This window comes from Nasonia vitripennis, chromosome 5, assembly GCF_009193385.2.
Source record: "Nasonia vitripennis strain AsymCx chromosome 5, Nvit_psr_1.1, whole genome shotgun sequence".
NCBI lineage: Eukaryota > Metazoa > Arthropoda > Insecta > Hymenoptera > Pteromalidae > Nasonia > Nasonia vitripennis.
The window spans coordinates 22,159,490-22,173,640 of NC_045761.1; the positions used below are offsets into that span (position 1 = coordinate 22,159,490).

Here is a 14,151-nt window from a genome sequence, read left to right on the forward strand (position 1 = left end):
ATTCACCCTAATTCCACTTTACCTTTGTGCTAAAGATATCGATGAAGGAAATTAGTGCGCGCGTATGCGCTATACCTATCGGCGCCGGCCAGAGACCCGGAGAGTGGGTGGAAAGTGCCAGCCCAAAACTACTTTTTTTTGATAATCGATATCGCTCTCATTGAGGTTCGCATTATTATACAGTGTATCTTATACATCCACAAAGTACTTCCCAATTTTCCAGGTTTTTTTGTTTGCTATTTTGTTTCTTAATGTATATTTGACTTTCATATTACCGTGCGACAGCAGCCGAAGAGCTTTTATGACCTGTTAAGGTCGTGTACATGACTAGTACCGGTATCTCTGAAGGAAAAAAAGCCCTCAAGTGCAGCGTGTCAGCCGTGTCAAGGAACGTTTGTTAATTGTTCTTAAAATAGCAAAATTATAGTTATATGTGAGACTAATATAGTTATATAGTATGAAGAAAAAGTTAAAGTTGGAGTTAAATAAACAAATTGCAGTCACTCCGTCAACACTTCGCTGCGTCTTTTGCCGCTGTGATTCTTAAGTCTATGCCTGCCACTCTGATGCCTAGCTGAAATCTAAGCCTAATCTATCCTAACGTTTATCCAACGTTGTTTAAAATCCAATTTCCAACTTGCAAAAGTTTGGCTTAGAACGTTTTTAAACGTTCAAAAAACGTTTGTGTTTCGTGTTAGTACTTACGCGATCACATCATAAAAGGTAATTTGTGGAATTTCAAATACTATATTCGATTGTTTTAATGTCAAATAGTATATTATGACACATCCCACAACAGTCTCATACGATATTTTATAGCACGACAACCTCAAAATCGACAATAAAGTTGTCATTTTGAGGTTAGCGTGCTATAAAAATGTTTAAACACAGGTTGCGCGCCCGGTAAGCGCTGTCGATAAAGCAGATCGTTGAACACTAACGAAATAGCGATTTTTACAGCACCGATAATTTTGTTCAACACGCGACCAAACTGGCCTTGTAAATCGCATAAAAAAAGCTTCCAAAAACGTGTTTTCCGAGCTCCAACTTTCGAACATCCAACACTAAACTGTTCACAACCATTATTCCACGCGTTTTCCAGCAAAACGCTCCAGCTAGCCACACTCGAAAGGTAAAAAGAAACGAGAAAAGCTTCGCTATTCATACATACCACATCAAAATTCACTACACCAACTACTCAGCACACTCCGGTCCCCGGTCTATCAGACGACGAAACTTGTTGCAGCAGCAGCACTACAGCATATCACACACCAGTACCTATATACTCAAGCCTGCAAGTGGGCCGTAACACCGTATGAGATCGCGCCGAAGGCGTGTACTCGAGCTCGTCGACTACTGGATCGAGCAAACGCGAAAAGTCCCAAGGCGTGGCTTGGTACTCCATTTTGTCGGACGAGGGCGTGAAGGTAGCTTCTCTCTCTCTCTCTCTCTCTCTCGCTCAGTTCCCTACCACACTCGCGTATACGCAACACACCCACCACCACCGCGCTCTATCCCCCGCAACGGCTCGCGGCAGAAAGTCGCGCGCGCTCAGTACGCGAGCAGCGCTCCTCGCTGAAAAGCGTCGTGTTCTATACACTATACATAACACGCCATCTCACACATCTCTACCTCGTCTGTTTGTTTCTCCCAGTGCAATGACCCGCGCGCGCGCTGACAGACAGCTTGACGCGAGCGCGCGTTAAAAGTTCGTTATACACAGACATATCACGCTGTAATCTCTGGCTTGTGCTCAAACTCGAGTGTGCGTCGTTGCACTAATCGACTGGAAATTAGTGTGACATGCGGCCTCGGTAGACAGAGGAGACTGGAGAGAGCAGTTTGTGTCGTTCCGTCGAGAGGATGAGGTTAGGATAGACACACATATAAACGAGAGGAATTGTGGTACATAAATAGTGTGCGATATACAGATATATATATATACACAGCAGCAGCCGTGGCAGCGGACAGCATGGACTTGAGCACGACGCCGCGCCGACCGGCGGAGGCCGTCGCTGAACTGCAGAAAACGAGAGTCGCCAAGAGTGTGTTTAGCATCAGGAGCCTCGTCGACGTCGAGGACAGCAGCGTCAACAACGTCGTCGCCGAGGATGATCGAGTTTCCGGTGAGTTGCATTATATTGTTATTAATAATAGGCGAGAGATTTCGAAGAAAAGAGCCCGAGCACGTGTATTCCCGGTATTCGCGCCATTACTTCGATAAAGTCGTTATCGCTGTGCTGTAATAATTCTGCACAAACTACTATACGTATATACGCGTGTGATGTTTGTCCTCGAAACTCGTAAATTAATTCGCTTAAGCTCGAGCGTAAACACGGGATTTAGCCCGAAAATTAAATTTGTGGAATCACGGCACTGCGCGGAGGGGACGAGTTCTCGGAAGAGCTTTTCCACTTACAACTCGTACACACACACACGCTCGCTGAGCGCCGCTTTTGAGATCGAAAAAATAAAAATAAAAATAAAATCACAATAACGCGCTACGTTCTTCGAGCTGCGCTGCAGCTTACAAGTATTCGAGCGTCCGACAGTAATAAGTAGGAAATTAGCATTTAATGGCAGCGATAGGTAAAACGCTCTCGGCCGATAAGGGAATTACACACTTTACCGTATTATCGCGCGTACGGCGATACAGACGACGCTTTTAAGCGTGTATTATCGTTATGCGAAGGACCGCGGAGACAATGCTCGGAGAGACAATTTATCTCCTCCTCTCTCTCTCCTTCGATACGAAATTAACGATCGAAATTCTCGAAACACTGTATACACGCGAATTTCAAAATCGTTTTACTCGCGAGGCAGTATTGAAAGTCGCGGTTTACGATCGAAAATCGAAATAATCTACGAGAGTAAGTAGTCGTGTTTACCCTGCGTCAAGTGTAATATTCCGAGCGTAAGTAAACAGGGAGAGAGAGAGAGAGAGACAGAGAGAGAGAGAGATGCGGCTGCAGGCATAAACCGGCACCGATTTATTATCGATTTCATTAGCGAAGCGTCGAATGCAAATACGCGCTCTCGTCTCCGCGCGGGATTAAAGGGCTCGGCATGTGTGTGTGTAATAATAGGTCGCCGAGTTGTAATTGCACGAAGAAGGAGAGGAAGAAGAAGAAGAAGAAGAGAAGCCGAATAGGTCGGCTATACTCGTAAATAACGACGCCATAGCGCCTCGCTGGTTGGCCGACTGGCTAATTGTGTTTTATTAGCCTCGACTTATACCTCCTCTCTAACTAACTAACCGGGCCCTCGAGAGGAGAGAGAGAGAGAGAGAGAGAGAGAGCCGTATTAAACGACATTGTTGTTCCCTCTCGCACTTCGGCTCTCGTTAAGGGACTGCTTAACGATCTCACACCGGTGCGATCGCGTTATATGCTCGCCGAGAGAGATTTGCCTTTTACGAGATCGTCGATTCATTTTTCTCCTTTTGGCACTGGTATATGAAACGATCGAATTAACTAGGAATGCTCTCGGCGTTTTACGCCTTATTTGCGGCTTGTCGCTTGAAATTTTGCGGGTAATGAGAGGAGGGAAGCTCGTTTATGTCGTCGAGTGAGCTGGAAAATTTGGGCGTGTCTCGAAGTATATACTCGAAATTTCAATGTACGTTTGCCGCGATCGTAAACTCTCGTACGTGCGTGTAATTAGTTACGTATTCATTTACCGGCTGAAACATTCAATGAAATATCCTCGATTCCAGCGGTCTGCGCCGATAAAATTTAAATACCCTCGTATTATGCGCATTTTTCGAAGCTCCTCGCGCTGCGGAATATTGTAAAAGAAAAGAGCCTCGGCAGATCGCGTCGTAAACAATATAAAGCGCATCGAGTGTTTGCACAGCGAAAGCTCCCCCCCCCAAAAAAAAAATCAATTAACTCCTCGCTATGCACATACAATAATCGTAACGTTATTTTTCGTCCGGCAAAAGTCGGCCGTAAACGTAAATTAACTCCCACTCGTGATCAGCATGTAGGACAACTTTTCGCTCGAACAAACCGCGGCTAATCAGATAAATTAGCAAAATTACGCGGCTTTTATACAAGAGAGAGAGAGAGAGAGAGAGAGAGAGAGAGGGAAGGAAAGAGAGATAAAGTCAGGGCTGCAAATAGAGAGAGAGAGAGAGAGAGAGAGAGAGAGAGAGAGAGGAGGTTGGTGCTTAGTACCGTCCTACCCACCACGGGCTCTTCCCTCCAATTAGAGAGCTTTACACCAATGAGATCTCTCAGCGGCAGCTGCGCGCGGATGATTACATCGCGAACGCGTGTGTGCCTCTTGTGTCTTACTCTGAAAATACCGATCGCGCCTGCCTTATTTGACGATCGGCACGAGACCTGCGCCGCAGCGCGCCATTGTCTCGCTCGTTATTTTACCGAGAACCGATTATGATGATCCTCTAACGAGTTCATCGGGTCTTTGATTCTTTTTCTGTTTTAATTTATTTTCTCGCAGTTTTCAGCGACGATCGAACGAAAAATTCCTTTCGACGGAAAATGTAATAGCTGCGCCTATGCGACAATTGGATTATTCACTATAGCAATTATAAGCATTAGACAGTTGCGCTAAGGAGGAAACGAAGGCGTTATCGCAGCCTAACTCAACAATAAAAACAGTTAAATTTACAACGATTGCCCGCAATGAGCATTAATTAGTATAACACACGAGCGCTATCGAGATATTGAATGAATGCAAGGTTCTGTTCCTTTTTTTTTCCTCGTATAAATTACGAGTCTAAGGCAGTTATCGGCAAACGCTTCCAGTAACTTAACGAACGATGTAATAAACACAGAAGTATACAGGCGCGATGCTTAGCATGGATATACCTATAATTTAAAAAACCAAATTCAACTCGCTCTAAGGTCGTCCCGTAAGCCGCAGCTGTCAGTAGCGCAATGACAAAGGCTTCGTCGATACGTATAGCTGTAAGCTTCGCTCTGTGTGTGTGTGTGTGTGTGTGTGTGTAGAGTCGGCCAATAATAATAAACGTTCTCCTCCTCCTCGTCGTCGGCGGTGGCGTATTGTTGCGTGACGCGGCATTAGCCAATTGGCTCATTAATCGCTCCGCCGGTCCGAGACAGGCCGAGAAGCTACTCCCTTCGTCGTATCCAGCGAGTAATTGCTAATCGCTAATTGCGAGCTCAATAACACTCCATCCAATTAAGGGAGAGCGAAACCCTTACACACAGACACAAAGTGTTTTCGATTTTTTTCTTCTCTTCCCGCTCGAAAATATTCCGGGAACAAAATAAAAGATGTAATAAAAAGAGAACGATACAGATGTCAAAAGTTGTACTCAACGCCGGCGCCATGTGCGCGTATAAATAATCCCTCGGAGGCTCTCTCTCTCTACTCCTAATGAAATTTCGTCGAGAGAGAAAAATCCAAACAGGTCGGCACCGCCGACGCGAGCCCTTTCGATCAATTAGGGCTAATAAATGGTAAAAGAGAGTAGGAGGGGGATGATATGCCCTCGAGGCGATCGAGGAGCTCGCCTCGGACTCTCTCTGTAGGTTTATGCTATTAAAAATGTAAATATCTCCTGGCGGCTCGTTATCGGATGTAAATACGAGAGAACCGGCCATTCCTAACCCGTACACATACACACACGCAGACACACGTGGACTGCAGCTTTCTCTCCCCTTTGTTTCGTTATTTATTGGAATGCAGCCGCTATACAGGCCGACGTTCCGTGTGTGTGTGTGTGTGTGTCTGTATAAAACCTGGGCCCAATTTGACTTGGCCTTTATCCTCTCTCTCTCTCGCGCGCTATATGCGATGCTGTCGCTTGTTTTATATTTTTTCGCCGAACATTCGTAAATTATAATATATAGGACTCGGCTCTCTCTCTCTCTCTCTCTCTCTCTCTCTCTCTCCCCGAGAATTCGAAACTTTTCAATTATAGTTTTCCGTATACACACTCTGTCGTATATCCGAAATTCGGATATGGAATAGCGACGAAATAGATCGATAAATCCCGAGCGTATATTACAATGCCCGAAGAGGCAATTAAATTCCTCTCCGATATTAATTAGAAGAATTCCTAATTGGCACCTCAGCTTTCGTCTCTCTCTTACACACACGCGCGCGCGCGTATACATGTAGAAGGCGCGAGTGTGGCCCGTTAACGAGCTGCGTTTGATATTTAGTTGAGACCCGACTCTCTCTCTCTCTTTCTCGTTTTATTGAGTCATATATCAGGTCTTCGGTGCAGCGTGAGCTATATACACTGAGCTCTCTCTCTCTCTCTCTCGCGCGCGCAGAGATGGCCAAAAAGAGGAGAGCCACTCGCGCGCGAGCTTGGCTTTTTGCCTTCGCGCTTCTCTCTGCCTCTTCTTCATAATCGTGTAATAACTGAAGCGAGCTTCTTTCAGACTTTACGGCCTCGTATAGCAGAAGCGATCTTTTACGCGGGTAATGCGCATACAGCGCGCGCATATACACCAGGGCACCCGTTTGTTCGCCTGACTAACGACGATGTGGGACACCTCTTCATCCGCGTGTGTATATTCATCTACCGCGGCTTTTTGGCGCAATTAATTACGCTGTCTTCAATAAACTCTCTGCGCTGCGGAGCCAGCGCCGAAATAATAAAGAATCTCTCGGGGAATTAAACAGTGTAATGAATCCCGCGCGCGGGAAAGCCTCTCGTAAAAGCTCACCGTTAAACGACGCTTATCCCTATTTTTTCCCTCCGTTTGAAATAACGAGAGAAGATTCCTAGATAACAAAAGGAAAAAGGAGAAAAGTCAGCAGTATAATGTGTACCTGCAGCCCTCTCGAAATCGCGCTTGAAGAAGTCGAAAGTGACTGCGTCTGATATTATTATCCTTGTCAACTGTCTCGTATTTTACGATGATATGTGCTGCTGCCGTTGTTGCCGGGAGAGATGCTATACGCGAGAAGAGGCGAAAAAAACGAGACAATAAAATATTGTTCTTTTTATGTGTCTCGCTGTCATCGTCTAAAATTTTAAGTGCTCTCTCTCCGCTGGTGTACGAAGCGCATGAAACCTTTTTTAACGATCATAAAAATATATTTTGTAGTGGATATGGTGCGCTGCAGCTGCGCCGCGCGTTGCGGGAGAATAATTTATACTTTTTGCGCGATTTAAGGAGATATACGCCGCGAGCTGGCCCTCTCGTAAATGTAACACGGATATAATGATGCGCGCGCGCGGCGTGTGTGCTCAAATTTATTAATTGTTGAGTAAACACCTTCGAGGGGATGGATATTGTGGGAGGGATTGAATTTTATCGGAATTTATTCATTCGCTTTAAAGCTGATAAATATCTCAATTATATAGATGCGTATCAAAATCGCTACAAGCTTCGATGTCAGCTCTTCGTCGATAAAAATCTGTGTAGGAATTTTCAACGTTTAAAAATCATTAGCTCACTCAAACGCGAAGCGTAGCGCGCGAGAAATTAGAGTGCGAAAATATGGCGGTATAGAGGGGAAAAAAAATTAATTGTGTAACGGTAAAGCAGATACTAACCAATAATTGCGAGAGGTCCTAAAAAGTTTTTCTATAGAATCGGCTAAAAGAGCGCGGGCGAAAAAGGACGATAAATAAAACGAGTGCGCCGCGGCCGCTCTGCGTTTTACGGCCGTGTAAAAATATTCGTCATCGCGAGCGCGACATCCAATCAACTCTCGAGAGAGAAATCAATGTAGCGTGAATTTTAACAGATTGTAACGATTCCAATTCTGGGTCGATGAGAAAACGTGTATATGTGTATATTATAAATTTACGGCGATTTCGTAATTGCAGCGCTCAGCTTTCGTGGCATATACTAACGAAGTTTTCAGTTATAAATAGCCGCCGTTGATTGGTATAATGTCATGGCATTAAAAGCTTTTATGATCCGCTGCTTTCAGAAATGCCTTTATAAGATCAAGATTCTTTTCTAACGATACACATTGTACACACTTTTCCTGGAAGTTACGTGCGCCACAGCCGGAGCGAACATTTTTTTTTGTTCTCTTTATTGAGTGGAACTTTTTAGATAATATATTGTAGGAGCCGACTTTTTTTATGCCGATGAGAAACAATGTATTTTCTGCGTTGCAATTACGAAAAAAAGATTACACTTGACGCAATTAAACGCATATTGCACACACGCGAAATTGTTGTATCGATGATCGATATCGAGGCTCCAGTGACCGACGGGCGAGTTACAGTAAAGTCGATTTAATTAAAGAATTATAAACACAGTATGGGCGCACGACGATGTATCATAATCGTCGTTTGAAAATCTGACATCAGATCGAAAAAATGCGCAAGCGTAATCTCTCACCGAAGCGATAACTATTGTGAAACTCGCGCATATGCACCTTATCTCTCCCCCGATGAAATTCATCGCACGCGGCTATAAATAAATTTGCGCAACTCGCTATTTCCGCGACTTTGGCCCGAGATAAGAACAGCGAAATTTATCCGAAAAATGGTGTACTTACACAATGAACGCAGCAGCAGAGCCGCTCTGTCGTTTACGTAATCGATCGTCGACTGTATCGCTGCAGTGTTATACTTGCTTGAATAATCGCGACACAAAGCGTCGACACAAGAAGCTCGTCGTCGTCGTAGCAGGTGAATCGTCGACGACAAGAGAGTCCTATCGAGCAGGAGCTACTTTGTGTCGGCCAGAGCGTATTTTCATTGTCAGAGCCGTTCGTTCTTTGTCGCTTCTTTCTGTTCCGGTCCTTTAGCCGCGTTCTGCCATTAGTTCCGCGCGAACGGAAAGAACCGTACGGCCATCATCGGCTCACGCGCGTTCATCCTCTCTCTCTCTCTCTCTCTCTCTCTCTCTCTCTCTCTCTCTCTCTCTCTCTCTCTCTCTCTCTCTCTCTTCCCAATGAAATTACCGGGACACCACTGGGCGAGAGAGGGCAGGTGTAGCCGTGTAATGATATTTTCCAATGAGTGACTTTTCTTATACTCTGCGCTCGCATTCGCGGAACACGGAAAAGCGTCGGCTGTTTCCGGGTGGAATTCTAGCTTTTTTATAGATATACATACCCGCCCCGCCGACGCTCGACGTATACAGTGTACCGCAATGCTGTGTCTGTGGCGGTCCTCCATTAGCGCGTTTATAGCCACTTATATTCTCCGAATACTGCGTATACGTATTTATGGCTTTCCTCGCGTATAATATAGCGGCGCACGTGTGTATAAGATCGGTATCGGGACAGGGAAATTAACACCTCTCGTTGGCCGTGAATAATGTCACATCGTCGGGACAAGAAAATTCGAGTGACAAAAAATGAGATGCAGACGACAGAGGATCGCGAGAGATATGTTTGTGTAAGAGAGCCTATATCGGCAGCTATATTGTATATACATCGCGCGATCGCTAATGAAGAGTAAACTTCGGCTAATCGCTTTTTGTGCTTCTCTCTCGGCCGACTTGTTTGCTTCGCGCCACGAAATTTTACCCGCGATGTATAACGGGTTTACAGCTCCTCGTATATACGCTATACTACGCGATTCGCTCGAGCGAAGCTGCTGTGTATAAGGGGGAGAAAAAAGGGCCGAGGAAAGTTTTTCGGTGACTAGCGTTCAAAGTCACCACGCCTTTGTACAGTAGACTGAGCGCATACCCTCTCTCTCTCTCTCTCTCTCTCTCTCAGCACAATTTCCGCTTTATAGGCTTAGAGACCGTGGCGAAGCGCCTCGACGACGCAGTTTTATAATTGTTATACGCATTCGTGATCTTTTTGCTAATTATTAGAGATCTGAAAACGGTTTTCGAGGGGATACGCCTATTTCAATTTACATTCTTTGGAGGAGAGAGGCGACCGTTAGTTTTCTTGAATTTTCTGAAATGGGTCGTAAAAAAGGAGTATTGCTGATAGGATATGGTGGTGCCATCAGAGTTAAAACTGGAGCGTTGGGATTTCGAGGAAAGGTAGAAGGTGTGTTGGAGGAGTTTAGCTTGTTATTGGATTGTCAAGGTTTGGCGCTTGTAAGAAGTGTCGTATCTGACAATGCAAGAAATCGTTGTGATTTTTCTATTGTTTCGCATTGAAGAATAGTCCTTTTAATTGTTTGAAGGTTCTGTAAGAAATAAACAAAAAATATTTATCAAATTTGGATACACTCTGATGTGGAAGTTTTGATTCTTTCATGCCTACAGCTATATAAAACCACAAAAAATAAATGTAGAGCGTGTGCGTCATGCCCAAAGCATCTCTCCACTAATACCTCGGATAGATAATACGCATAGAACGACCTTGACGATGCGATCTTTTAACTGTCCCCCAATACACATTTCCAAGTCTCTCAGATAAACTAGCTAACTTCTGGTTCTGAAAAGCACTTAAAGCAATCGTCGCTAATCTCCTTTGTTTTCGATCGTGCATTAGCTTAATTCAATAGAAATTATCGATACACATTCCAGGTATAATAAAACAAAGGCTCGTTTTCACATTCTGAAATTGAAACACTTCGCTAAGCCTCGGAATTATTGGATTAGAAAATACATACATTCGTATATGGATTCGTTTTGTATATACAATATGCAAATGATTCACTACAACATATGAGCTGATTCGGTTAAAAGGTGTTATGACACATCTCTCTCGAATCTCATCTGGTGTACATTATAAGAAGCTAAAACACTCAGGCCGAAAGAGCGGCTCGAAGCAGTGTTTCTTATCTAAATGAAATTTAGGAAAACCCTGTCGGCCACCGACTAGGAGAAACGTTGGCATCCACGGTATTTTCGGCTGAATCAGCAGCAGCAGCCGGTATATACATATATGTATAATGCGTGTAGCAACGGCTTTACAGTTTCTTGACACTCTTCGTGCTGAGTGTATTTAATATTGAGATTATTCGTCTCTCTCTTAATGGACTCTTTTTTCAGATTCTTTTTTTCTTTCGAAGCCAATTTGTCTCTACGAGATGGAGCTACATAAGCTGGATATCGATTTCTTTTAGCGTATTTCATGCATTCGTTTTCACTTTTTTCTCAAATGCTTTCTATTTACAGCGACAATATAATAGTCGAAGACTAACGACGTTCGAAGGCTGAACTGGCAATTGTTGTACCTAATTAAATAAATAATTTCCGCGCAATTTCGGATGTTATCTTAATTTTAAGCTGTTTAAGCCATTAGCCATATACGTGACGCGTTATATCCTTATCACACACGAAAAAAAACTAGACCGCATTCTAATAATTAGCAGCAAACTAATTTTTTCCTATCCAAGAAAGTGTCATATTAGCATGAATAAATGGCTTGCCAAAACCAGTTTGTCGTGCACCATTATACACATTCGCGCGCACATGGACACGCGCGCAGGTATAAACAACGATTGCAAAAGAATAATTCGCTCGAAAAGAGCTCATGGCGTGTATACTGCAATGACGCGATATCCCCCGCCAAATGGTCAATAATAACGCAGCATCGAGTCGGTGTATAGTGTATATAGCCGTGCGCGCGATTTCGCCGTGGCTTAATGGTTTCCCAGAACCTATTTTGCGTGATTAATTTCCTATCAACGACACGAGAGTGAGAGAGAGAGAGAGAGAGAGAGAGAGAGAGAGAGAGAGAGAGAGAGAGAGAGAGAGATGCCTTGTGCCGGTGAATTGTGGCTTTCCACAGCACTCACGTACACACCCTTATCGTGAGCTCTCGCGCTCTCCTACATACATCACCTTTGGCTCCTGCCATTGCATAAGTACATTATTAATAATTTCGATAGCGCCTGTCGAAAGCTTCGCCTCTCTTACTCTCCTCCGTATACAATCTTAAACACGACGACAGTTCGATACCCACACGAATTTTGTTTTTTTCCTTCGGAGAAAATCCGCACACTTTATATCACCATATATCCTAGCTCTCTCGTGAATAATCGGGCTGACGATGCATATCGTTGAAAGTCTGAATAATTAGAGCGCGTTCAAACAAATTATGCCGCCACCCTTCGAAGGAAAAAAATATTCCTTCGTCATAGCTGGCACACGTATAATACACTCCGCGCACCCACACACGTACAGCGTAATACTTTACGTAATCGCTCGTCGCGGGAGGAAGTATCCACGTCGCTCTCGTAATTAATAACTTCGTGAGCTTTATACACTCGTGCGCTACAGCAGAGAGAGAGAGAGTAAGGGCTCTGGTGTGTATCTATAGATAACGTTTCTCTCTTCTCTCTCTCTCTCTCTCTCTCTCTCTCTCTCGCTCCGAAGCTTTTTTCGCCTCGTTTTGATGCACCCGCAGCGATTAATGAGCTGTCGTGAGTTTTATGAACTAAATAGCCGGCGTTTGGATATAGCTGAGCAGTGTATATAAGTAACGCCGCGATGAACGTGATTTTTTGTTTCTCGTTTGCCTCTCTCTCTCTCTCTCTCTCTCTCTCTCTGTATTACAACGTGATTGTAATTAGAAAATCAATTAGTTGCATTTAGGTTTTAATAGCGCGATAAATCTCAGCGTCGGGCTCGCTGATTATTGAGCTGATTAATTCAAATTCTTCGAAGAGAGTGAGCTAGTTGATGCCTTGGCGAGTATGAATTCACGAAAAGCGGATTTCACTGTGCTTTGTAATCGGAGCGATTTTTCATCGTCGTGTGTAGTTATTACACGAGAGAAAGAGACGATGAAAAATGAAAGTAGAGAGAGAGAGAGAGAGCTACTCCTATGCGCGTTGATGTCTATGAAAGATCGAGCATATTGGCTGCACAGAGAGAGAGAGAGAGAGGGAGAGAGAGAGAGAGAGAGAGAGAGATCGCGTGCGCGCGCTTGGGCTGCAGCATTAATTATGTCGTTATCGGGGCTCCTCGTTTTCAGCTGCAAGCGATATACAATGCATATCCGCTGGAAAAAAAGTCATATACCTGCGGTGTGTAGCCTGTAGAGCATGTAATGTAACGTTTCGATGACTCGTCGAAGCTTAATTCCATTATCTTCGTTTGTAAAACGATACGCGCAGTTGTTCGAGCGTGACTACACCTGCAGCGCTGATGTTGTGTATTTTTCAAAAAATTCCAAATATATAAGACACAAGTCCGGTTTATTTGTTTAACACGTGTATACCTCGAAACATTGTATCGTCGTGGTCTGGATATTGTCATGCGGTAGAAGGAATAAAAAAAGGGACTTTGGTCGGTAGACTTTAATAGAAACCAATCAGTGCTCGCACTCCGCCTTAATTAACCGACTATGACTCTTCGGTATCGCGCGGTGACTTTGCTTGTTATATGCTTTACCATACGCTTTACATAATAGTATACGTATCCACGGTTAATTTGTATCTCGATTTAAGCTGCAACTTTTAGATCGAAGCATCAAAAAAAGTGTAGTCTCTGGAGCGGAAGCCTTTTTTGCTGTCGGAATAATTGAAAGGCCGCGCACAATTTCATTACGATGCAAATGGACCACTTTCGCGTGTATAGAAAATTAGACGGGAAGGGCGGGTACGGATATTTTTCGCATATACTACCTACGATTCTCGCCACGCCCTCTTCGCCGAACGATCTTCCGTAGGGCGGGTTTCGGTAGCAGCAAATTAAATATCGGATACAATTTTGCTGCAACAAAACGTTCTCCCGTTGTTTCAGACCCTCCGTCTTAAGTATCGCCGTCGTTTTGTTGCATTCCGTGTGTTATACAGCCTCGTAAATACTCGGATAGATTTTGTATTTTGGAGGAGAGATAAACTTGACAAACAAAGTCCAAACGGACAGTCGATGATTTTAAAATTACGAGATGTGTATGGAGGAGAGGCTGAAGTAGGCTACCGAAAAAACAAGAAACCAAGAGGAGGCTCGAAAATTATTGTGTGTGGGTTTCTAGGACGGACTGCTATGTGCGGCGGCGGCGGCGGCACGACAACCTGCAGCTTTTGGAAATTACGGCTGCGGTTTGGGCCTACTGCCAATTAAAAACCAATCTAGCTCACGTTTTCTTTGCTCTAGCCGCCTTGACATTATACTTGTGTTTGGTAGAGCGACTTTCTGCCGCTGATAGAGATCAATGATTCATTATGTACGTGTGTGTGTGTACAGAAAACACACGTTGCTTATTGTGACTGAGTTGATTATAACAACGTTGCCTAACAAGGTGGAGAGAATTTGATGAACAAACTTTTGACACTGACTCGGGTAGATTAGTATAAGGGTGAAATAGTGA

The 14,151-nt window shown here is 44.1% G+C and overlaps 1 protein-coding gene across 3 annotated transcripts in view; it reads left to right on the forward strand.

Moving 5' to 3' along the window:
* Positions 1-1,476: 1,476 nt before the first annotated feature.
* Positions 1,477-14,151, forward strand: part of LOC100123933 (homeobox protein aristaless) — a 71,318-nt gene continuing 58,643 nt past the window's right edge. The window contains exons 1-2 of one of the 3 annotated variants that reach the window (XM_008209184.4): positions 1,477-1,868; positions 1,953-2,126. In XM_008209184.4, the coding sequence (XP_008207406.1) occupies positions 1,973-2,126 (154 nt within the window). In that variant the 5' untranslated portion in view covers positions 1,477-1,868; positions 1,953-1,972. Of the gene's footprint in view, positions 2,127-14,151 lie in introns of all 3 variants that reach the window. The other 2 variants (XM_008209176.4, XM_032600254.1) reach the window with 2 other exon arrangements.